This window comes from Uranotaenia lowii, chromosome 2 (assembly GCF_029784155.1).
Source record: "Uranotaenia lowii strain MFRU-FL chromosome 2, ASM2978415v1, whole genome shotgun sequence".
Taxonomy (NCBI): Eukaryota; Metazoa; Arthropoda; class Insecta; order Diptera; family Culicidae; genus Uranotaenia; species Uranotaenia lowii.
Genome location: NC_073692.1, coordinates 423777138 through 423804517, shown reverse-complemented (window position 1 = coordinate 423804517; position 27380 = coordinate 423777138). Strand labels below are relative to the sequence as shown.

The window sequence follows — 27380 nt, the reverse complement described above, 5'->3', positions numbered from 1 at the left end:
TCGACGTGACTTCTCCAAACGGCGCGGAAGAACTAAACCAGCCGACAGGTTTCATTTGTTTGTCGAGATGATGGGCTTCTGCAGCAGGCTGGTAGGTATTGTAGTAGTTGGTCTTGTTGCTGTTGTTTTTACAACTCGGATATCTCAGCCGAAGAGCATTCAGCATAGGATGCGGAGGCATCTCACGATCTTCGTTGAAGATACCTGTCTGTCGGATTCTGAAAACAGCTGTTAAGACTGCAGGTTCATTGGAAAACATGTTTCGAATGCTTAGAATTTTACGACAGCAACTTATCTGTGGCCGAAGAACTAATAAACTTACACGCAGTCGAACGTTTATTTGAACTGGTATGAATGTGGAAAATGGACCAACAATAATGGAATCCAGAACACTCTGAGCATTCAAATAAAAGCATTTCAGAGGGGATCAGATTTTGTAAAGCTATCTGTAGTAAGGAATATAAAGTATGATCTTAGATTTAAGTACTTTTAATGCCTTAACTAAAATTAACTTTAATCACAGGAGGAGATCTACCGTAAACTGAAACGCGAAGCACGATCGACGACGACGATCTGGAGATAGTCGAAGACTTAGTCTCTCTCGGATCACTGGTGACCGCAGCCAATGACACTAGCCGTGAGATTCAGCGGCAAATGATCAGCGGAAGTCGATAGAAAGGACTTCACAAGCAACTGCGGTCGAGAAGACTTAGCCCTCGCACGAATTGTAACCTGTATATGACGCTCATTAGACCGGTTGTTCTCTACGGGCACGAGGCATGGATATTGCTAGAGGAAGACCTGCGTACACTCGGAGACTCGGAGTATTCGAGCGACGAGTGTTAAGAACCATCTTTGGCGGCGCGCAGGAGAACGGAGTGTGGAGGCGAAGGATGAACCACGAGCTCGTGCAACTCTACGGCGAACCCAGTATCTAGAAGGGGGGTGAAGGCTGGCCGGATACGCTGGGCGGGACATGTTGCGAGAATGCCAGACGACTATTCAGCAAAACATGTGTTCGCTGCCAATCCGGTAGGAACGAGACGAGCAGGGGCGCAACGAGCATGGTGCTTAGACCAAGTGAAGCGTGATCTGGCAAATGTAGGATGTCCGAGGAATTGAAGAATGGTTGCCATGGACTGAGTCTGAAGTTTTTGAAAAGTTCCATCGACGGAATCAAAAGTTACGTGAGGTACAATTTTTCACGCATGAACCTAAAAATGCGATTTCCATAGAATTTTTGTTTGTATTCGCTAATGCCTATCAATAGGATCTCTCGGGTTTAATTTCCATCATGATTTTTTTTTTAAATTTTTGACTGGTGATGACCTGGAATCGAATTCATGACATCTATGGCTCGGACATTTTTCAGTGACTCTGCATATCAAGTCTGCGTTAAAGCTTTGAAAAAAAAACCCTATTTGAATGAAATTCCTAGCAACCGTTGCCCTAAATTTGCATTAATTTAGCATCGATCAATGCTTATGTGTTATTGCGTGATGCCATTGTAGTGCTTACGTAATGCTAAAATACATAAAATCAAGCTTGTATGATGCCAATTTAATGCTTAGAAAATATTGCAGTTGTATGTATGTATGTATGTAGGTAATCCACCATGGGTGCACGGATTCACCGCAGTTTCGCCAACGTATGCGCTTATTTGCATTCTTTAGATCAATTGTTCGGCCTATCTACAATGCAAACAGCCACATACCCGACACCATGGCTTCGTATGAACTGTTATGTAATTGGTGTTACGTGTAGTGTATGTGTTATTTGTAGAACGATACAATCAGTTTCGCAACCGTATAAAATTCATAACATTTCCAGTGTTATGAATCTTCGACAGGTATTCCGCATACGTGTAGATACCTGCCCAGCTGGCAACTGAGTGGCCGTTCAAAAATAATTTATTTAATAAATTAAATTGATGAAATATTATGAAATCTTACCTCACCGTGAAACTCTTACCTTAAACACGCAACCTTAAATCTTACCAGTACCAAACTATAACTCTATTTATTTAACTATAAAATATACAGAACGTAACAAGCTGTTATAACCTCTCCCCCTAAACGCGTTACGTAATATTTGAATGGTCCCTTTGTATTTATTGAATTTGAAGTAGTCATAGAGAGAAGAAACCTAAAACCCAACAAAAAAAAACAAATAGGGCACTCGCGTCTCCTAGAATATCTACACCACTTTCGAATTTAAAAAATCACGCATGCTACGATTGGTTTTAACTCAGTACAGCTCAGTACGAGGCGCGCGATATCTGTTTCTGCAACCACGTGCAGAGAGTGCGAGACAAATGAAAAGAAAGAAGAAGAGAAGAAGAGTAATATTGGAAATTCCTCACCCGAGACTCGTTTCAGCTTGTTCATGAAGGTGCGCTCGCTGACTCGTTTGCTGCTGTTGCGCCACATGATCGAACGTGTTTCGCTTCTCAATGCAACACAGATCCATCGATACAGCACACACACACATTCACATAATGAGCACACTCGCTTCTTTCGCACTTGGAAAGCACCCAAAACCCCGGAGACAAATGCGCTATATTGGAGACGCAACAACACTTTTCCCAAATCTACGCATTCAGGACGCCATTTTTGAAATTTCATCTTAACACTTTTGTTGACAATTTAACAGGGCCTAGTCAATATTTATCCTTTTGGCAATCTTTATCACTTCAACACGGCACTATTGCAGTACATGTTTTCAACATTCAACTCAATTTTCCACTATCACTGACGAAAAAAAACACCCACGCCACTTGAAGTTTTCAACATCGGATAGTTGATTTCCCAAAATTCAATTAATAATGCACCAATCCATGTCAAAACTATAAAAAGCAGGTTTCTTTTGAGTTCCCATTTATAACAATTCGTACATTGCTGTTTAATTTATCTTTGGTCACTATGTAAAATTTTTGAATTAAATATGAAACACCGGCGCGCGGGAGGAGAGATGCAATGAACCGAACGCAACGGAAGCACAAAGCAGACTCGCTTAGAAAATATTGCAGTTGTTTATCTTATTTAAAGCAATGTTGCAATTTGGAAGCAATGTAAATGGCTGATAAAATGGTAGGTGCATTTTATAAGATTGGTATAATTCTATTATGATGCAGCATAGCACTCAAGGGGCTTTTAAAATACAAAATTGCACTTGATTTGCTGATACACTTAGTGTTATTTTGCCTTGAATGCTGGTATAAAGATATTAAAATGCAAAACTTGAATAACTAGGAAAAATGTTGTCTGAAAAATCTGCAAACTATAACTACGATAAAGTGAAAAGAATCAAGGCATTTTGATTTGATGTTTTTTGGGTTAAGTGTGGATTAGTACTTTATAACACCCTAAATTCTATTGTAATTAAAAAAAAGTCGAGTAATAAATTCAATTCAAGAACACATCACCTCTTCATCTCATCTTAAGTCCATAGCTTGAAGCTTAAAATTTCAATTTTTTTAGACGAAATCAATCCTCGATAATTAATGAAAAAAAAATCAGTTATTGAATCATTATAATCATGTTCAACAATGGCCACTAGCCATACAAAAAAACCTTTTGGAAATTTTGGGATCGATTAAACCCATTGGAAATATTGAAGGAAAATTTGTTCTTTAAAAACTGAGGATTATTTATTGCACTGATAATATGGCGTTATAAAATTTTTATCAGTCTAGAACATTCGACAAATTGGAAATGTTTCATCCTTTTTATGAAAAAATTGAACGAAACAACTATCCCAATTTGGAATAGTTGTTCGAATTTGGAATTGTATCTTTTGACTCAACAGATGGCTTTTTTTATTGTTTACAGGTTACAGCAAAGTTGTTCGGCTTCATTTGGCACATTTTATAGAGCATTAGATCTCTGTACGAAAGATTGAAGAGGTATGGCTAAGAAATCAAGTAACTTCAGGGATCAAGTCTCCTCAAACTACCTTTTCCTTCCAAAGCTGTTCGCAAAATATATGTTTGATCGATTTTTATGACATAAGATTATGTTTCTTAATACCTTAAAATGAAGTGAATTTTTTCTACCAGGTTGTATGTAATTGGTTCCGAATGAAAATAGTCCCGAAAAACAATTTTATTTCCAAATTGTTTATAATTTCTGATAGCTTTGCAGTATTTGAGTGCTTCTAAGATTTTTGGAATTGTCTAGAATACATCTATCCGACAATCTTCAGGCCAGAATGGGCATACATCGTCCCTTTTTCTTATTTTATCATATATTTTTGGAAAATTTTTGCAGATCACCGTATTTAGACCGTGACCGTGACCGTGCCAGTTAGAACGATACATGAACCCGTAGATGAACTAGAAGTATTCTCGTAGAACAAAAAAAACGTGATATGTTTAAAGTTAAAGGAGACTTGATCGTTAAATCAGGGTGCCCTTAGCTTTGGCAAAAATGATGAAAAAGCTCAAAGAATCCAGAAGTTTTCCTATAACCCTGTATTCATTGCAAACTTAAAGGCGAAATTTTCTAATTTTTAGATAACATCACTTTTTAGAGTCCTTTATACCAGGAAATTATTGGATCGATATTAGTCATTGGAAAAATATTCAAACTCATTTTGTTTTAAGTAATGATAAACATCCATTGAGAAGGAAATATATCTTTTTGGACTCGAAGGAACAAGTGGACCTACAACATACATTTTGAAAAACTTTTTCTTAAAAAAATTTAAAGCTTACTAATGCTTTTGAAAATATGGCATTAAGATGTTTATACTGTTTTTTAACTATTGACATATTGGAATAATCACTTTTATTTTTATTTTTTCTATTCCAATTTTGAACTGTTGCTTACTTTTCACAATTAAACCACCCTAATTTGCAACTACCTACATGTTATAAAAACCCATAACAAGAGATGGCGAAGCCTTAAACTTGAATCTTATAGATCCACCGTCTCCGTACTTTAGAAAAAAAGGAAGCAAAAACCAATCACTATTCAACCATTCTTAAGTTCAAGGTATGGTAACCATTATTGAGCTAAGTCACTTGATCAATTGTAAGGTCAAATAATATTATTGAAGTTGAAAGAAGGAAAACTTCTAAAAAAAATCTCAAATTCTCGAAAAATAATATAATTTAAAAAAAAAACTCCAAACCATTAGCATTTGGCACAGAAATCGCACCACTTACTCGCAAGTGGATGAACGCGCGTTGATGTTAATGACAGCCGCTAATGATTGGTTTCAATGGAACTTTGTCATTTCAGAAGAGTAAAGAGAATTTAAGCGCAAGAAATCTGAAGTCCTGAAAAGAGAACAGTCATCTATGAAAGTTTTCTCTTGACGATTGGTTGAGGCTCTTCTCGATGATCGTTATCGTTTGGAAAGTCTTCCAAAGCAGCAAGTTGAACTTGAATGTTAAGATGCGTGAAATCCATCGATGCAACTGTCATCAGGTTGAGCTTATGGTGTGTGGTTGGTTATGGAAAAGAAGCCACCATGGAACTGGTTGAAATTTAGAGAGAAATAAATCAGGCGATGTATTTAAGAAAATATTCACAACAAAAGGGTCTGAATGACCATTTGCACCTTAAGTCCAATGACTGGAAATTGACTAGTTTTGAATGAATGGAGATTAAAATTTAATTTTTTTAACAATATGTCGGAATTTTTTGAATTATATGTAAAGTTTCTCAGAATGTTTGAATCTTTGAACAAACAAAAAAATTGTTATTTCTTCGTTATGCAATCAACCACCTGCCTGAGTTCTCCATAACAATTTTCAACGGAATCCAGCTTCCAACCTGCATCAATATTGGCGCGCTTAATCAATACTGATTTGTGAGTTCCATCAATCGACGTATAGTAAAATATATTCCGCTATTAAAGATACACAGATTCCATAGCGCTAACGAAATGATCAAATAACTTTTGGCACAACTAGCTGGTTGAATGAATGGAGATGCTGCGCTGTCGAATGAGCCGATAGACCTTGACTAACTATCGTGCTTTGATGATCAACAACTGGACGGTTGATTGAATGCAATTCGCCAGTTCCTAAACTCTTGGGTAGTCGTTATTCTTTAATGTGACGTTTGAAGTCGCTCATAGATTGTTGTTTAACTAGAATTGTTTCTAAAGGTTAAATTTTGTCACCATTTTGTTTTTGTTGCTATAGAATTGACGATGGTACTTAAACTCAGAAGCAATTCCTAAAAAAACACAAGTTCAATGTCAGCAGAAAATCTTTTTGGAGCATTATATTATTAATTGGAACATAATTTAAAATTTCAAATCTTTTGTAGTTTTTGTCATTTTTGTAATTTTTTTTCATTTTTGTCATTTTTGTAATTTTTTTTCATTTTTGTCATTTTTGTCATTTTTGTCATTTTTGTCATTTTTGTCATTTTTGTCCTTTTTGTCATTTTTGTCATTTTTGTCATTTTTGTCATTTTTGTCATTTTTGTTATTTTTGTCATTTTTGTCATTTTTGTCATTTTTGTCATTTTTGTCATTTTTGTCATTTTTGTCATTTTTGTCATTTTTGTCATTTTTGTCATTTTTGTCATTTTTGTCATTTTTGTCATTTTTGTCATTTTTGTCATTTTTGTCATTTTTGTCATTTTTGTCATTTTTGTCATTTTTGTCATTTTTGTCATTTTTGTCATTTTTGTCATTTTTGTCATTTTTGTCATTTTTGTCATTTTTGTCATTTTTGTCATTTTTGTCATTTTTGTCATTTTTGTCATTTTTGTCATTTTTGACATTTTTGTCATTTTTGTCATTTTTGTCATTTTTGTCATTTTTGTCATTTTTGTCATTTTTGTCATTTTTGTCATTTTTGTCATTTTTGTCATTTTTGTCATTTTTGTCATTTTTGTCATTTTTGTCATTTTTGTTATTTTTGTCATTTTTGTCATTTTTGTCATTTTTGTCATTTTTGTCATTTTTGTCATTTTTGTCATTTTTGTCATTTTTGTCATTTTTGTCATTTTTGTCATTTTTGTCATTTTTGTCATTTTTGTCATTTTTGTCATTTTTGTCATTTTTGTCATTTTTGTCATTTTTGTCATTTTTGTCATTTTTGTCATTTTTGTCATTTTTGTCATTTTTGTCATTTTTGTCATTTTTGTCATTTTTGTCATTTTTGTCATTTTTGTCATTTTTGTCATTTTTGTCATTTTTGTCATTTTTGTCATTTTTGTCATTTTTGTTATTTTTGTCATTTTTGTCATTTTTGTCATTTTTGTCATTTTTGTCATTTTTGTCATTTTTGTCATTTTTGTCATTTTTGTCATTTTTGTCATTTTTGTCATTTTTGTCATTTTTGTCATTTTTGTCATTTTTGTCATTTTTGTCATTTTTGTCATTTTTGTCATTTTTGTCATTTTTGTCATTTTTGTCATTTTTGTCATTTTTGTCATTTTTGTCATTTTTGTCATTTTTGACATTTTTGTCATTTTTGTCATTTTTGTCATTTTTGTCATTTTTGTCATTTTTGTCATTTTTGTCATTTTTGTCATTTTTGTCATTTTTGTCATGTTTGTCATTTTTTAAATTGGAATATTTTCAATTAAATCAGTGTTTGTGTAAGTGACTTTTTTGGATGTTGATAGGCTTAATTCAGGCGCATTCTCGTTTACTTTTTTAATGTTTTTTGAGTTGTTTTTTTTTTCAGTTTCGTTTTCTGTTCAGTAATATTGTTTTCTTAATGTATTTTCCATCAAGTTTTCAAAATACGATTCGACGATTATCTTTTGCAACGTCCAAAGGATATCTTCAGAAGAAAAGTTGTACAAAATTGAAGCTGCAGCCTTCGAATATTATCATTAAAGGAGCTTTGATTCTCCTTGTTTGTTCTCATGTCGTGAGATGAAGACTAGTATAAACTGAGAACAGAGAATTTAAATCGATTCAATTTCATAATGCGATTCGTGATCAAGTATTTTCAGTGATTTATTATATCAGATTGAATAACAACAATATATAGGAGATTGAATGCTTTCAAGACCAAACCAATGTGATCAACCAGTTAACCAAAAATGAGTTCTAAAGTTCAACTGGTGCTAACCAACATAACCAGCTAAACAGGATAACCTGTCAAGGATCCAGTTTTCCAGAACCATTCTTCCCTTTCCGTACAATGTGGATAAAGTATACTGATAAAAAAGAATCGATTCCCCACCGAAAGTCAATTATACATTTCATTAGCGCTCAAGAGTGCATTTGCAATTGCATGGTTCCCATTTCCCATTCCAGGATACCAGAATCTGAACGGGGGAGACAAACAAGACAGTCACAAACTGCCAGCCACCCAACCAAGGGGACAGAACGAAGAGGTAAACATCTTTCAAGCAATTGCGCTTTCACTTTGTTCCATGAATCTCATTTGAATAAGGATGAGCTTTTTCCTCCCCATGAGCGAACGACAGAACGAGCGTTTTTGGATTATGAGTCTGCTGCTGCAGAGCCCTCGGAAGCAACCGTTCGAAGCAATTCCAAAATGGCAAAAGTAGTTGACTTTCAAGTGCCTGGATGGAATCAGGCGAAAGCCATTTTTAATTAAGAAGCCAAGTTTTTCTTCCAATTTTCCACAAGTTTCCCGGCCCACTCGGAGAGAGTTCTCTACCTCTATACAATTTGAAAGGCAAAATAGACACAAAAAATGGCCGTCCCCGTAGCTTGAATGAGTCCAACCAATTCACTTTTTTCGCTTGCTGAATTAAAAACACACCCCTTAGAACTGGGCTGCTCAATTTGTATAGTTAAATTTTGCAGTTTATTTTTTTTACAATTCCCACTCGATGTAGTTTTGATTCCAGAGATTTCAACGATTGTGCATCAATGGAACAAAAGAGATCCAGAAACAGTTTTTCTAACCAACTTTCTCCGGCCGACTGAACCCCGTTCAAATAGTTGCAGGCGAAGCTAAGTGAATAAATGAATAATTTAGTGAAGCAATTAGACTGAAAATGATAAAGCCCTGCATCGAGGATTTTCTTCTATAAAAGTGAGCAAGAGCAGGGGGTGGGCATAAAAAGGAATCGATATTCGGATTGTGCGAGCCGAGTATTTTCGCGATCGGGATCAATTAGGAGAAAAAGTTTTAATTTGATTTCGCCCTCTTGATGGGGAAAATTTGTTCCGCGGGGTTCGATCGTTTGTTTTTGTGATACTTTTTGCTACAATTAAACACGGTAAATTGATTGCTTTTTCGTTTTTCGTTCCAGGTAAAGCAAAGAAGATAACTTTGTGAGTAGATTTTATTGAGGAACTTCAATCGGTGAAACTAGGCCAATGAAATCGAATGTCTGCTATATTCAATGTTCGGAAATTTAAACAAATCCAAGAAATTCCAAGAAATGTTTACTTAACGATACAGAAGTAAAAACATTGAAATTATCGAAGTGCTATGATGGAAATCTTTTCTTAAAATCGACATCATTCTCCTAGTTATGCCTACCCTGAAAAATTGGCAAAATTGCTGACATACCTGAAGGCGTTTACCAATACAGTACAAAAAGAAAACTCTTGTGACATTTCTTTATGAATTATAAACTGCTCGCAAAGAGATGTTCTTTGAGTTTTGCCAAAAATGTGAAAAAAAGATTATGAATTAATAACCCCTCCACCCCCTTCTCCCCAAATAGTTAAAATAAACTCTTCATGTCTTTACACCAATGAAAGCTTTGAATTTTGTTGCCTTATGATATTTGTAAAAATCTTTAAAAAAAAGTGATATACCCAACAAAAGAATCATGAAATCATGCAATACATAAGGATATGTAACATAATTAAATTTTTAAACACATTATAAAATTGTTTACTAAAAATAGGAAAAAAAAAACATTTGTCCAATTTCACCAGGGATCATTTTTGGTGCCTATGATTTAAAACTATTGTTGGAAGATTTTGGCGTTCTGGAATCGAACTATTTGCCAGATTTTGGCCATCAGCTCTTGTTACAGTGATATGGCGTGAGAACATTTTGAAAGAGATCAATTTTGAGTTCAATCGATCATTCATAACTGATGAACCAACAACCTACATGAAAAACAGAAACTGGTTTTAAATCTACACATTATCTACTATTCAATCGAGGATTCAGATTTTACATACAGTAGTTCTTATAGTAGTTCTTATAGTTTCTGAGATACAAAGCTTTCAAAAAATGAATTCCACAATTTTTAGAAATTTGTACAACTTTTTCTGACATCGCTGAAGAAACACCTTTAGTATTTTATACAAAAAATCAGCAGACCCGCCAAGCCATGTTGAGCTCTTCAATTTCGCAAAAATAATGTACATGTAGATAATCAGAAAGAAGGTGAATAACTATCATTGTTCATGAAACTGAATTGGTGTCGTAAAATGTGGAGAATCTAGACAGTTTTAGGACTATTTTCGTGATATTTTCGTCATACCTTAACAAATGACATCATCTTGAATCTGGATGAGTGCGTTGTTTTTCGCTTCGCAAATAATTTATATCATTAAAGATCAGGCTTTCTTCTATTTTTTTAGTTTATTTCAATTCCCCGTATTAACCTTTTTCGTCACCCAGTTATATTTAAAGAAATGATACTGGTAGTGCCTACCTTCAGGGGCAAAAATTATCGAAGAAGATTGATTTCCAGCCAAAGTTGAAAGCGAATAGCTTTTGGTATAAACTTGAAAATGAATTTTCTTCCGTTTTACATTATTTTTTTCAATAACAGAGGATCGAACACACTGATATGATGAATTTCCATCAACCCAAAGGTAAGTGCCCAAAAAACTTTTTGTTGAAACGTTTCGTCATTTTAAGCAGTTTTAACCAATTGTCTTTCTTTTTTCGTCCAAATCATGTTAGAAGTGTTCTTCATTGTATACCAAATTTGAAGACATGGCACATCAGTATTTGCAGTGTTTCTTAACAACTCTCGTGGTATGACATTTTGCGATTTTTTTATGCTGCAAATATATATAATTTTATATTTTTTTAGCATATTTCCATATTCCATTCTGCTTTTCGTAACCTATTATGCATTTGATATCTTCTCTGCAAAAGATAATCTACTCTGATTTTGCTGACCATCTTTTTTTTATTACAATTTAAACTTTATCATATTTACCAAGAAATGAATGCTAAAGTACTGAACAAAGAAAATAACAACATTAAATAAATTCATCGAATTTTTACTCACAGCAACTTCAAATCAAAAGGCTATGGAATTAATTTTTTACACTGTGATCTTGAATTCAAAATCAGAAATGAAATTCAATGAAAATAATTATTTTTTATTCTCTCTGTTTTGGAACTTGGATCATAGTTTTCTCGAGACTAAAGTTAATATTTTCCAAGCTTCTTGTGTTCGAAGATGTTTTTGAACCAAATATTTGTTTCTGACTTCTGTTACTGATTGTTGGATCAAATTGTGAGTTTAAGTTCTACAAACTTAATCTTATTTATATCCTTAACACCGGTTAGTTTTTAAGCATCTCAACATGAAAGGAAAAAGTGCAGATTATCTAACGTTTCCTATTTTTTCCAATTGTTTTTTTTACGCTGATGAAATTCTCAAGGAATTACTAAGTTTATATTATTCTATTCTAAAACTTACTCAAATCATTCTAATCGTTTTTAAAAACCAAGTTTTTCGATTCCTGGTTTTCTTATACTTATTAGTTAAAATAAAAACGTTTTCTTGATGTTTTACCATAAAAAGTCTTTCTTTGACCAGACCGAACTAAATGTCATTCAAAAAATTTAAAACCGCAGATTTTAAAACTGTTATCCGAATGCAAAACCGAAAAATCGAAAATAATTCAATGGAATGGTTGGATGATGAACTACTGATTCTGATTGATAGGTTACACAAATTTCGTATACAGTGGAAAATACTTGCATATTAGATTTAAGTGACTCGAAAAAATGCTGACGACGTTCTATTCGGTCTGGTCAAACTCCGACCAAATATGAACAGAAGGTTTTAATTGTTATCTGTTAAGTTGTTTTGGATATGTCAAAACTTTTACAGTCATATCATAGAATACCATTTTCTTAGAATTATCCCGACATGTATGACATGTATAAATTTTTGAGAAAATGCCGATTCCTGTGGTGCCATTTTTTTCTATTCAAATAGATAAGTCTAAGAAGATTATATGTATTTCCACACCGTTTTCATTGAACGAAAACCCACAAAACTTCGAAAAATATATGAAAAATCGCGCAGCAGGTAGGCAGATTGTGATTTCTCGAAAGTAAAATTTATGCACTTGTTTCCCTCTGGCTTTGAAAGTCAGATGAATTCCAAAACTGAAGAATGAAGAATACATCGTTTTTTTCTTTATACGAAGAGTAAATATGTTAAGTGCTCAGAAAAACGAAAAAAGGTTGGAATAATCAAACAAATTAAAAGATAATTCTTTTTATAAACCCCTAATTGCATGAATTAGTTTTTCATTTGAGCGTATTCAGGTTATTTTGTAGTTAGTTTGACTGTTTTTAATATATTATTTATTTATGTTTGATCAAAAATAAATTTAAAAACATTATGAAGAGTACGTTTTGAACAATTTATTAGCTTGTATGCGTGAAACGTTCAATAGGCTATGTATATTTGAATCAAAGTGCATTTTTTTTTTTTCTACAAGTAGTTTTATTAAGGCATTTAACTCATAAAGTTTTTTTTTGCCGAGTATTCATTACACAAAGTGCATATATTTTACATGTTTTTGAAAGTTTCCCGGGATCCCGGGAATTCCCGGGAAACAAGTCATCAGATTTCCCGATTCCCGGGAACGAAAAAATTGCCGGGAAATGGAAAATCTAGTCCGGGTTAGACCAAGTAATCTAGAAAGCTTTGGGTAAAGTTGTCTTGATCCTGAAGAATAAAAGACTATTTTCGGAAATATGCTCCTTAACGGCTTATTTCAACTTTTTTTTCACACCATACTGGTGCCACGTGAAGAGTACATTGCCTATGAAAATGGGCGCCTTGATTGCTTTTGGATCCTCTAGGTGATTTGATACGAATAAAACTAAAAATCAGTTATGAAGTTCCACTAAAACATTTTAGAATTTATCTCTCCATCGCACAGTGGGGCAGAATCTCCTTTGTACTGGACAAAACCTCGTAACTTCTTAAAATCAACTCATAGAGGGTTGATGTCTTCGGAAGAAATGTTTTCGCTAATAGAAGCTATCTCATCAATCAGTTGATGATATTTAAGCTCAATATTTGAATTCATATTTAAAAGTTAAATTATCGAAAACATACGTTGGTTAAACAATGATAAATCCACGCTACCTTGATGACAAAAACTCCGAAAAAATTTCTGTATCCTAATTTTCTTCATTAAAAATGAGATACTGTCGTACACAACGTAATAAAGATGTTTTTTTTAAGTTCGTTTGAATCGGAAATATGAAGCAGTGCTCAGTTCAGTGATGAAAGTTCCAAAAATTTTCAGCATTTTATTGTACCTTTTTCAATATAATTGGTGTTTAAATTTGTCAATAATCGATTTTTGTTTTATTTTTGTCTGTTTTGAAAAAATGTTCAACAGTTTTTTTAAATTTAAACATGACTAAACTAAACTAGAATAATTTAATTATAACCTTGTGGCAAAATTAAATTAACCATTTAGCTACGAGTAGCTTTCGACGTTAAAGATTTTTCAAGCTTCAAAAACAAAAGAAATATAGCTCTTTTCTGACTTTTTGAAATCTGTTTTACCAATATCTATTGCATATAATTTTCATAAAAAAAAATAAGTTCAAATCGATCATGAAGTAGTTATTGAAATTATCAGTGAATCTTCTTTAGATTTAGTTGACAAACTACTTCACTCACTGAGTACCTTAACGTGAAATTTCGCTTAAAATTAACTTTGAGATGTACGAAATTGGTGAAAATTTATGCATTTTAACGTCACACTATTTACTCTATACCTAAGACGAGGCATTTTGTGAATTTAAAATCTTAAAATTTGATGAAAATTGAAAAAAAAAAAACATGAATGTAATATAGGTATTTGTTTAACGTTTCTCTTGTTAAAATTGTATATTTCATAGCTTTAAAGATATCTTAATATTTTTTCTTCTTTATCACAAAACATCAAACCCATCTTCTCCTTCTTACAATTGGACTTATGGTTCAAGAAATCTCTAAGATTCAATTTGGTTTATTTTTGTTTCGTAAAAATTGCCGTATTTAGCAAAATTGGAAAAATTAAATTTTTGCAGATAATTATTAACTAACTAAGTTAAAAGTTGAAATATCTGAAAACTGAGTTTGAAAGCCTATAAATTGAGTTACGAATAAGCTAAATTTGGTTTTTAATTATAAGATTTTTGATATTACTAAAAATATAATTTTAAAATCTTAGAATATCTGGTTTTTCGAAGGCTTACATACACACATCTCTCCTGATCAAATTTAAGCTTTTTGGAGCAAATGGGTTGTTTATGTGAAAGTTCAACTTTTTTCTTTGTTTAGGTTTAGTTTAAGTGTATTTTTATGGTCATTTGGTGAAAAATTTTGGATATTAAAAAAAACGGTGATTTTCCATGAGAAAGCCCGTTATAGTAAAAAAGAAAAACCCTATCAAATGGTTAAATTTGAAGAAAAAAAAGAACATGGGGACAGTGTGAAGACCTAGGGAATTGCATGAAGGCAAAATTTCATTTGTTTCTGAGGCCAATAAAATTGAGAAATGTATAATTTTTGCCCCTTGATGAATGCAGCAAAATTGTCCATCTTTTATTATTATAAATGTTTTTGAAAAAAAAAAAACGTTGAAAAATTCAGTTTAGTCCTCACAAAAATTACTGTTGTTAATGTTTATGCCTTCTGTGCTAAATTACACCAAGACAATAATTTTGAAGCTGTTGAAGTTCGTAAAAACCATAGTGATCATAGTTACCCCGAAATTCAAAATATGATTTTGTGACAAACATTTAATTATTACCATAAATGTCGTTTAAATTAACTGCAATCAATGATCATGTTTTATACCCCTCACCTCAGTAAGTGTTTTAAAACTTTTAGGTATTACGAAAAAGCAACCCCTTCCAAAATATTCAGAAATGAATGAAAAAAGTGATCAAAGCTCCCCCAGTTTACGGTACCTCAAAAAAATTAGATTTTGTTGCCTTGTGTTGTAAAGTTTTATTCTTTTAGAAAAAGGACACTTTCTTTTGCTGATAGCTTATCTACTAGTAATCGGACATTCAAAATTTTGACAGCAATATAGCAAACAAAACTTTGGTTTTCGCTATTTTTAAAAGCCGAAAAAGATTAATCTTGTTTCTACCCTTCTTAACCTACGATATATACTAACCGATTATACGTTTAGTTCAATTTCATAATGATTTTACTTTGTTATTGTCAGTTTTTGTAAGCAGTCATTGCATTATAAGTGGCATTTAAATGGCTCAAAAATAATCAAGTTTTGTTAATTTCGAAACAGCTGTATCCACTAAAATGCCCTCAGTTTCTTTTTAAAGAAAAGTATTGGACCGAAAAGTATCGGCAATTAAAGAAGGATGCAGCCACATAAAATATAGGTAATAGACGAAGTAGAAGCTGAAAAAAAATAAAGTAGAAATATTTGTTACAAAAAAAGATAATTTTTTTGTTAATTTTTTCAAGTATAATCATAAGATATCCTTTAATTCCTTCGATCAAACGAATGGTTTTTTGAGATTCACGCACTTGCAATTTAGTACATTAGATTTTTAGTTTATTTTAAATCTGATTTTTATGGACATTATTCGAGCGAAATTCTTTTTCAATATTTTTTAACAGGTTTGGCATACTCGCTAACTTTCAGCTACTCAGTTCGGAGCAGGCTTCTTCGATTCTCTTGATTTTTGCTCACTTTTTCTCATTTGCTTGTCAAACGCCTAAGAGAAACATGCTTTCTCACACTTAAACCGATCAAGAAGCCCACGTTATGTTGCAGAGCATTTCAAAAACGCAGTCACCCAATTTCATTCTCGAAGGGAGAAATGTTCATCAGCTTCTCAATTACTGGCTGAGAAATCAACGACCGAACGCTTCGGTTGTGGTTTATTTCAGCACTTGCTGGGGCCAATGTTTCATAATTTCATATAGAAAGAGGACGGTTCAAGCGCACATTAAAGCTGTCCACGTGATGAAACGGCAAATTTCATATGCGATTTGCATTTCTTTTTCTCTTAGGAGCGATGAGAATAGTAAAACTGCCCTTGCCTTCACTGAGCAATTAATTTCACTGATCACACGTAGCGCTGATGAGGTGTTTTCAGAGTCACAAACCAACAGTGCTCTGGCAGTAGAAGAGTGATCATTCGTTAGAGAAAAAATTTCTCTTGGCTCTCTCAGCAGCTGATGATAAAATGCTCATTTAAAATCTCCTCACAATTATTAGGAGCGAGAAAGCTCACTATCTCCTTTTGGGCAAGATGAGCAAAATCAAGCCTGGTTCAGAGTGACGGCTACTCAGTTGTCGCCAAAACCGCACCTACTCAGTTCTGACTAAACGGCTTTTACTCAGAACTGACTAACAGCCCTTTTCGCGACAACTGAGTCATGGTTACTCAGAATGCGCGAAAAATTCTGAAGCGGTTTTTGGCCGCTTTTCTATGCTAGTATAGTTAAAACCTGTATTATTTTTCAGACAAATGATGGATTAGTTGATCTTTTTTTTTTTTTTTTTTATATATAACTAGTTTATTTGAAACGGCTCATACGTTTAAGCTTTAAGGAGCCACACTCGTTTTTGTTTTTTTTTACAATTGATTACATAAATCTAGCACTTTTTTTTTATAGAAGAAAGGAAGATAGAAAGGGAAATACGAAAATAAAGAGAATTATAGACGGAGATCAATAGCTTTTAGAAAAAGGTAAATTTCGAACATGTAGTCCAAGTCTAGCACAGCTAGGATTAGTTGATCTGATGAATAACAAAAGCCCAAATGTTGTGCATACACATTTATTTAAAAAAAATCACAAACTTATGGAAATTTTTTTTCCCGTCAGGTTTAGTCTCCCGGGCCGGGACCCATGATGCCGTAATATTCCATAATAATTGTGTTTGAACCATGATTACTTCGTCACAGAAACCTGTAATAAAAATAATATTGAATTAATAGCCAGAAATTACCTTTAGAATGAATATTCACCTTGTAAATTTTCTAGCTTTTGCCGCACGAAAACAACCAAGTCTGACCGCCGCGCACAAACTGATCAACATTTACTCAGTTGTCGCCTTCAAGCACTCGAGTTCTCTGAGTGCCGAATTTTCTGACGTCTGAGTAATTTTTCCGCTGATTTTTTGAGTTCATTAAGATCATCCGTCGGCTGCTTCATACATGTGGCGACGTCTGAGTAAAAGGTAGCCGTGCTCTGAGTATTTCAAATTTAGCGAGTAGCTACAGCAAAATGAGAAATAATCGATAAAAAAACCATCTTCTTTTTTTATATTATTTTCTTGCCAATGAAACTGATTGAGTTTCCACGTAGATAAATCAACATTTTACTTTACAAAATTAAAATACACTAACTGTTCTTGCTTGCTCTAGAAAAATAAGTTTTTCTCATTTTTTGATTTGCTCTATTACATAAACCAAATTTCGTTGACAAAATTTTGGAGTTATTAGAAAAAATCTGTTTTACATAAGTCAATACTCAATCTATTTTACATATGTAAGTGCTGAACGATACAATTTAAAGACTGTTGTTTGACCTTCAACACATTTCTGTTTTTCTAAACCATTATTTCACGATTATTTTCATTAGTACAACGAGAAATCAACTAAATGATTTGTTTTAAAATGGTAAGCAAGTAACGCCTACTCTGGCTAAGGTACGTTTTGATAATTCATAGCCTACTCAAAGGCGTTTATTTTTTGCCCTTTTCGATTTTCTGCTGTCTGATCGCTGAAACAGTTTGTACATAGTGAATTTTTTTGTAAAACATATTCCTTGTACCTGAGCTTGCTAAAAATCCTAATATTCTTAAATGAATGAACATCATCGATTTTCCTGAAACGGTTCGAAATACAAATGAGATGTTGCTGAGCCTCCGAAAAATATTCGGCATTCTTGATGTTCACGCTGATTTTACGAGTTTTTCTTTGAAACTAAGCTATCAATTCACAAGGCTATTTTTCAATGGCAAAAAGAACCCTGAAAACTCCATTGTCGCACTTTTCCTGTTTTCGTTACCGGTTTTATTCACCCCAATAATAGCGAAGCCAGATGGAAGATGACAGCAAATTGGTCTCGAATCTTTCGACCAGTTCGCCCTTTCACAAATCAACCCGTTCGTTGCTGCTGCTGTCTCGAAACTTCTCTTAGTTTGGTCCGCTTTTTTGGCGGATCGAGGGCTCACTTCCGGCCCTTGGAAAATGGGGTGGATGTCGGGGGAAATTTCACTATTTTGCCATTTTCATTTCCCTATCTGAACGACCTGCTCCTATAGAACCACAATGAAGTAAGAGAGTGGTCGAGTAATTCAAATGAAGCTCGTTATCGACTGCCGGTCGATTGGTTTTCTGGTGTCTTTGCCGGAATAATTTTACAGATGCTCCCGCCTGATGGTTGATCGTTGGTCGGTCGGGATGGAGGAATGAACATTTTCTCTGGTCCCTTTCTTGATGGCGGAAGTCATTTGGTCGTGATTTGCACTTCTATTGTTTTCAAAGAAGCAGCAGCAGCAGCAGAAACTGGCAGAAAACTAATTCGATTGAACCGGAAGCTGCTGGCGATGTTTTTCTTGCCCAGTGAATCTTAGAACCTGGATTGCATCTGTCAGGGGTAACTCTTTTCATCGTACAGGGAAACTGTCTGGATGAATAGTTTGGTGAAGTTTGTCCTATAGTTCGAAAAATCTTAACTTGAAGTCAATGCAAAAAAGACACTTTTTGATTTTTTTAAACTACTATACCCGTTGTATTTAAATGTTAATTGAAATCTTTGATATTTCAACATCAATTTTTAGACTCAACTAATCTTGAACTCCACTGTCCAATAATGCCTACAAAAGATCGCAGAAGTTTCAATAAAAATCCGGAACTGTAACTCGAGGACTAATGAGCTGAAATCGGTTCCTTCATCGCTGCCAATAACTAATTGATGACCCTGCTGACATTGCAAACAAGACTTTGATTTCCACAAACTCAATTCCGTGAGTTTACCCACATCCTGAGTTCTCAGCCGCCAGCCAAACGTACCCGGGCGAAGAGGTTCTTATCTTGTTCGGCTCCAAAACCGGATGAAACATTCAAACTCTTGGAAATTTTGGAAAGTTTCCAGCTAAACTCGAGCCAAACAGAGTAGATATCCTTCCTCATTCGCTAACTTGTGCTGAGACTGGATTAAAGTCTTAAAAGCAATTCAAGCAAGTCATCCCCTCCCTCACATCAGCGCTCATTTGTGCCAGCCGGCAGCACAATCTTCAAATTGTAAAAAAAGGTACCGAAAAACTTTCAAGGCCAGTCGGCAAACATTGAGGCAATGTTGAACTTTTCTGGCAGTTCCTTAGGTGACTAAGCTTCTTTCAGCTTTTTTTTTAGATCTGTGACTCTTTATTTTGGGACTAAATTTCCAAACGGCCTCACCTCGCTATCTCCGGCATAGTATACACTTTGCTGCCGACAATGTTTAACCTTCTGAAGGTCTTTTTTCCGAGAAGGAGGATGGAAAAAATCAATTCAAACAATTGAATTGTAAATCTTCTTAAGAAGAACAAACATAAAACGTTTTTCGGATAAATTTTCGATTCAATCAAACGCCATGGCGCAAACCTCGTGAAGCAGTAACGAGAAATGGTTGGCTCACAACTGAGGTTTAACAAATTTGCTCGAATTAGTGCTACAATTACGGTTGGCTAAATGGCACCGTTTGAGCTTTCGTCGGAATTTGGAAGCTGGCAGTTAATTTTCTTGATTAGTTTATTTGTGGATTTAAGAATCGCTTGCTTTATATCGTTTCCATCCATTTGAAAACGTACTTTCGAACAATCGCACGTATCAACACATGCGTGATTGCACCTAGATGTATGACTAACAAACTAAACGATTAATTAATTCAAGTTCCTCTATCTATTATAAACCGCCTGTCTATAGGCAATACGTTTCAACTGTGAGACTTAAATTCGTGGTTCGCATGGAAGCTTTTTCAAAAGATTGGTAACCCATTTGTGCTTTTAAATTCAGCGCAGATCACCTACCGGAACAGCTACCAAAAATTCCAACACGTAATCACATTCTCACGTCATAAATCTTTGGTTGGCATCTTCATTCTACCTGTTTTTTCGGATCTCTTTTTTCCACTCAGCTGCTATGAATTTCCCCGAACAAACCCCCCCCCCCCCCCCGAAGTTTGCCTTTTTAAATGCAAAACAAATATCTCTTCAATTGCTGAGGGCCGAGGGCGAACTTTTCTTCACACATATTTTCCACCCGACAAAATTTACCATCCACCCACACGGTCGCTCCTCTAGCGATTTTCGCCATTCATACATCGAATATCCATTTCAACGCCCGTTTGCTTCCGTCTTCCATCTTTGTCGGAGGAAAATAAACTAAGAAACGGAAGGTAATCCATGGTCAACGACGACGAAGCCAAGTGCTTTTCTCGGGTTCTTTTTCCCGATTTCTCTTCAGCGCCAAAGTTTATGGTTTCCGTATGCAGAAGAATCGGGTTTTAGCTGATGGAGAGAGGTGGTTCCATCCACCCTAGTCATCCTTCTATTGGAAACCCCAATGCCCAATCGAGAGGTATAAATTCCTCATCCGAAGCCATTTATTTCAGATTTGCTGCAATAGATTTTCACATAGGTTTGAACCGATGTTTCTGAAGAATGAAGAAAAGGATTGAAGAAATTTAAAGGGAAAATCAGGCAAAGATGCTCGACTTCTCACTTATTTTCTCTTTAGGGATTAACGTTTTCAAAACATTTGTTTAATTTTCTCTATGACCCAACCAGCGTTGCATCACATCATTTGGAATAACGGTTTTAATGGTTTTAGTGATAACTTATTCAAATTACTCGTGGAACTCGTGGCGGCGAAGCCTAGCCGCCGAAATCCGAACTGTCGACAAGAATCTTGACTGGGACCAAGTGAAGACGCTGGCTCCAGATAGTCAACAGTGGAGGTCTTTTACCACGGCCCTCTGCACCGGGGGATCGGTGCGAGAACATTAAATGAAAAATGAAATTCCGATTACAGTAGAACACTTCATTTTCCAGCTCCTGTTATTATCCCTCCTTTTGAAATACTGAATTTGGATTAAGTATACGGTTGGTTAATCACACGTTCGAATGAGGGTGAGAAAGTTTTTAGAATTGTTATATAACATATCAAATAAGATTGGTTAATAATTGAGTAAAACACGAGAAACCGATAATATAGAGATGAAGCGAACTCAACTTTTCAGCTGCGTTTTCCTGAATCGGGATGGTGTAACGCAACATTTAATCTTCAAAGTTTAATATCTCCGAAAAGTGCAAATTTCTTTGAATGAATGAGCGTTTGTGAAAAATTCTACGCTTAACACATTGCAGCCAGAAAAATTCAAAAGAAAGTGGAAGCATTTTGGGGTAATCACATTGTCAGCTTTAAAAAACAGAAATATCGGGTATTGCAACAATGTAAAATCTTCGTAATACATCTTACCTCCAACCTTCTTACGATTCCTGATATTCACATACGAAAATCGCTGTTTTTTTTAAAATGCAAATTTCATAAGAGAGGAGGGATCCTATTCGGAGTAGGATTAGCTTAGCTTAGCTTAGCTTGATTGACTACTCACATCCACCTCAAATCATTGAACTTGAAACACAACATGAAACATATTCTAAATCAATAGTTCGTCAACCTTTAAATTTTTTTACAGATATTAAAATAACAGCACTTCAAATTCCATGATCGCAAGCGTGGCTCAGTAGAACGGATTCCACATCGCCAATGGTTGCCGAGGCCATCAATTTTATCCAGAGGTCAAATGAATGGTATCTGGGATTGACAGCACATTCACAATGAACAAAACTGATGCTCTCTCTTTACACATCAATAACGGCGCCGGCCACGTCCTAGTAGTCAATGGATAGAAGGAAAATAGAGAAAAAGGATTGAAAGAATAATAATTCACGCTTTAGGACCGAGGTCACCTCTGCATCCTAGCAAAAAAAATTTTTGTGTGGATTAGGTAAAAGGATAAGATCGGTAAACACTTTTGACTAGTGTTATGCACTTCAAATATTTTTCTGAAATTGAAAATGAAACTTAATTTATAATGCAGAATTTGGAATGTTTTCCGGATAACCTTTTTTTCAACTAAACAAGCTTGATTCTTAAATTGAACTGGCCAAATCGTTTCAGATATTTAAACGAATTCTTAAAAAAATCCAGTAACCGCAATGAAAAGGTGGAAAATTAAAAAACTTTTTCATATTTTCCTCGCACCACCTAGTGAAAAAGCTAGTCTATTCTCAAATATCATTCAAAACCTATTTTCACTCATCGTCAGAAGTAAATATTATAAGCTAACATTTAAGAGCAGCATTTTAGAAAGAAAGCCATGTGCCCGAAACGTAACGCGAGAAGAAACGAACTGTCCATCAACCGATAAATACCAAAGTTTAAAAACATTGAGAGATACTTAGCTTCTGATGATTTTTTCGCTGCTTTTAGCTTTTTAGCTTTTGATAGATTCTCTATATGCCAGAAGATGTAGCTGTTTTCATCGGAAGTACGAAAACATTCTTTTTGGCTTCCTCCTAAGATTTTCACATATCTGGATCGTTTTAAAACTGATGGATGGCAGGTTGCTCCTAATGCGCACTGAACCCCTTAAGTTCAAGTTTCAAGTTTTCGTATTTTATCACAAATCATGAAAAAAAATTTCAGGAATTTTTGCAGGAGAAGAAAACAAGAAACATTCGCTCTTTCAATCATTTGAATATTAGAAAAACTTGTCAAATTTAACAATAAAATACCTTAAAAGTTATTTTCCCCCTTCTGGATTTTCGGAAAAATCGAAGGGGGGTGACAAAAGAAGAAATTGAAATTCGTTTCGGTTTTATTTGAAATTTGTAAACCAAGTTTCGATTTTTTTTTGGTCGAAGCAACATGAAAGTGATTGTGCTTTTGATCGTAAATCATAAACGAATAATTTCACAGCAGATTTTCATGTAAAAGTTTATGAAAATAATCCTCTAAAAATAAACGATTTACGAAAGCTTCAATACAAAAACCTATTTACGGGCGTTCCGTTAGAATGCAATAAATGTGATGAAAATGTAACGAAAAAAAAATGGTACTTAGCTTTGAGTCCTGGTCCAAGAACTTTTAAATCCCTGCATCTATACTTCCTTCATCTTTAGTGCAGTTTTTAGTCCGGAGGTCCAAGGCGCCTGATTTGAAGCTTGGCAATAGATCAAGGAACCGGGAACCTGAGCAGCACAAATCCATCTGCCAAATCACAGCAAATCCGGCTTCATTCCCCGTTGCACTAAACCAATTTAACCGAAACTTCCAATAATTTCAATTTGTTTGAAAACTTCAACAGTTTTTGGAGGAGCAAATTTTTTCACGTCTTGACAGTCCTATGGGTTGCTTCGATCCCGACCCTATTCGGAGTAGGATTCCCCAAAAACTTTGGATTTTTCTCATTAAGGGGAGATAAGAGCATAACGAGCACCCGGAGCGAACTGGGCACCCCTCTTTTCCTAGGAAATACAAATTTTCTCGATAAAAAGTTACCTAGTTCCTAAAGTAATAATTTTTCAACAAAAAGGAAATGTCTTTATCATCTTCACAGAAAAAAACAACTTGATTCTCAAGTGAAGAAAATATTATAATTTTTGAGCACCGGAAAATAAACTCTTATGATCATTTAATCATCTTGATCTTTTATGCATACACTCCAACATGATCTACACATTATTCCTTAATATTCACCATCATTAAATATTTATTTTTCACGATGTTTGATTTTAAAAGGTGTTTTTACTTTAACTTGTTGACTCGGGGCGAATCGGGGCACGATGAGCATTGTCTGCCGTAGAATCTAGCAGCAAATTCAACTCAATGAAGTCAACTGTATTATAAAGTTACAGCTTGACTAGTTTAATCTGACGATTAAGCCTATTGGTAAGGTTTCGGAAAGGTAATCAGAAGACTCGAGTGCAATTTCTGGTGGAAGCGATTTTTTTTATTTTTCGTTTACCATTCATGCACGACTATTTTGATTGATGAATCAGGGCCGTAGGAAGAACCGACTCATGGGGAGGGGTTTTGGTGGCTGATTATTACCTATGATTTTTTGCCCAACTATTCACGAGTACAAAAAAAAGACCTAACAAATTATGTTTGTTATTATATGATTATTAATTTTAAAGTACTTTCACAATAAAAGTTTTCGCATTAAATCGTTAGTTTCGAAAATTCGTCTTAAACCTTAAAGGTGAGCTAAACTCGCATTCATCGATGGTTAATCAAAAAACCCCAAATTTTGCAAATCGAACAAGCCCAATCTTTCCAACTATTTTTCAAATTCGAAGATTTTAACCTTTGATGACTTAAAAAAAGTTAGAGATAAAAATCATCAACTTTTCGGATCAGATTTTACTTGATGCAAACTTGAACCAAATTAATGATTAAAATTATTATGAAATTTCGCTTTTAAAAAACTGCAATATTAACACATTGCGGACCAAATTCGAGATATCTCGTTTTTCGCTTGCCGCTAGTTTGCTCCATTAATAAACAAAATTCAAGGAAGGACCGGCAAATTTAATATATGTACATACCTATTTGGACCATGACCAGTCAAAATGACTGGTATGAAGGAATTTTTTTTATCTATATATATAAAAATGAATTTCTGTCTGTCTGTCTGTCTTTCTGTCTGTCTGTTCCCTATAGACTCAAAAACTACTGAACCGATTTGCGTGAAACTTGGCAGGTGGGGGTATTGGAGGCCGGGAAAGGTTCCTATTATGGTTTGAGACCCCATAACTTGAAAATTAATCGAGCAAATGAAGCCAAATTTGACATCAAAAAGTATTTGAGTACGAAAAATAGTTTTTCTATGTGAAACAATTCCTTTCTTGCAATAGGATGATAGAATTGGGAATATAGGAGAGGAAGAAGAGGCTTACATTTAACTTTTTTTTTTTTACAAAATCCGAGAAATAGACAAAACTTAACAGGGAAAATCATTTTGGTATGATTCTATGATTATCTGACACACTTTCAGTGAGTAGGTACAAAGTAGGAGGGAGGTGAGCCAATACAATTTTGTTAGCATAAGTTCTCAACGAATAAGTTCTAACGAAGCCAACAAATGGACAAAAATATGACATGGAAAAGTAGTTGGTTACGAGATATATTTCTACGATTGTTATAGACCCTTACGCTTCACCGCTTCACAGAGTAGAGAGGGGAAGAAAGAAGGAGGCTCCATATACATTTAGTTGTAAAGCTTAAAAACTTATCAACCAATCAATGGAACTATATTTGATATAAGAGGATTTTTGGGAACGAAAAAAATGGGTGTGATTATTAAAGATCACGACCTCCATTCAGCAGGAGGTGAAGGAAAGGACAGGGGAGGGGGCTCTCTTATCAGTTTTTTAGCATAAATCCAGAACATATCAAGCCAAAACAACCTTATTTTATAAGTTAGATTGTTTGCGTACGATTAATTTGAGACCCTCCAGACAGATGAAAATTATCAGATCTTACACAAATTAAGAGAGCAAGATTCATAATATTAGTTTAAGTTATCTTTGTGTTGCAATTCGAAACTCCAGCTGCAGCTCTCATTTTATAGCGATTGCTTATGAATTATGTTTTTATTTGATTTAAAATAATGCCAATAAAACCAATAAAAATTTGAATAATTTTTGAAAATATCATTTGATTTTGAAAGGTGTAGCAAAGCGCACCGGGTCAGCTAGTTACCTATATATTATTTTGAACTTTTTTTTATATTATTTTTTTACTTGTTCTTTAGTATTTTTGTTATAAAATGAAAATATTTTATATAGATGACGAATGCGTGTATGTCATAAGATGATTATTTCAAATTATCTTCAAAAAATTAAAACTCATAATCAATATTATTGGAAAATCATGTTACCCATAACCCATGTATTGAATATGGGTGCACGGTTTTACTTCAATTTTGTCGTAGTAGATATTTTCTAGCACCTATCCCTCTGAAGTTTTTCAACATGTTGCTTATAAATCATACCTGATGTTGGATATTTTAAAGCATGGCTTTTCTATAAGTAGAGCAATTTACCACGTGTGCACGGATTCACCGCCATTATCACCGCTATCAATAGTTAGATGGCTACTGACGACATAAGTTTGATTTCCGTGCTAGAATTTTCTGACAATCGACGAACTGACAATCAAAATCTGTAGTTTTCACTAGTTTACATTTTGATTTCAACGACACACATAAGAGCATGCAAAGAAAATGCATATTTTGTCGCGGATTTATAAATCCATCAAAGCAAGTGCAAGCTTAGCAAACAACTCAGAGACAGTGGTCTAATGATGACCTAAAAAGGGATTTCCCAGAAATAATTTCAGCCTTCTCGCTAGATATGCAGCTTTTACTAAGAGACAAAATCACGTGCCTACGCATTTCAAACGTATATGTTTGCCATTATCCTCCATCCACTTTTGATTAGAGGGAAACTTTCATTTAAATTGACAATCACTTTACTGTCGTCTTTATCTGTAAATGTTACACAATTTTACACTTCACATCCACTGTACTTTTAAAATCAATTCAATTGTCGAGATTTATACAGTGGAAAAGATAGGCTTGCGTAATTCTGCGTATTGCGGTCGTGTCTCGTACAGAACCTCTTCAAATTTTTTTATTTGATACCATGTATTATGAGTTTAGGATTTATTCTTTGAACTAAAATTTTTTTGAATCAAAGAATTTGTTTTAATTTCAAAGGGTAAAAGTCTTTGAAATATAGGAAAACAGATTAGAAACAAATAATTTTTCATTTGTCCCAGAATCCAAGTGATTTTTCTTTGTTTGGCGACTAAACAAAGGAAAATTCCTTTGTCCTAAAAGACTTTTTCGCTGCGTGTTTGATAAATTTGACATTAAAATGGTAAAGCCATGACCAAAATATAAAAAAATCTGACAGAAATTAAGAAAAATTGACTAAATAACAACAACAAAATAACAATTATGACAGAACTTGAAAAAAAACGTTGACAATTATTTTTATTTTATTTTCATAGTATTCCGTCTCACGACATAACTTGACGAACATAATTCCTAAAAACTCACTCCGATCATGGCAACCGTTCTCCTTTGACAAATAGTTGACAAAATTATGGACAAATGACAAATGGAATAAAAATATGATAAATATAATAACTA

At 34.1% G+C, this 27380-nt stretch overlaps 1 protein-coding gene across 1 annotated transcript in view; it reads left to right on the top strand.

Annotated features, from left to right (window-relative positions):
- The window catches only part of LOC129743479 (uncharacterized), a 113058-nt gene that overhangs the window by 35417 nt on the left and 50261 nt on the right, over window positions 1-27380 (top strand). The window contains exon 6 of the mRNA XM_055735513.1: window positions 8236-8315. Within this exon, the coding sequence (XP_055591488.1) occupies window positions 8236-8315 (80 nt within the window). The remainder of the gene's footprint in view (window positions 1-8235; window positions 8316-27380) is intronic.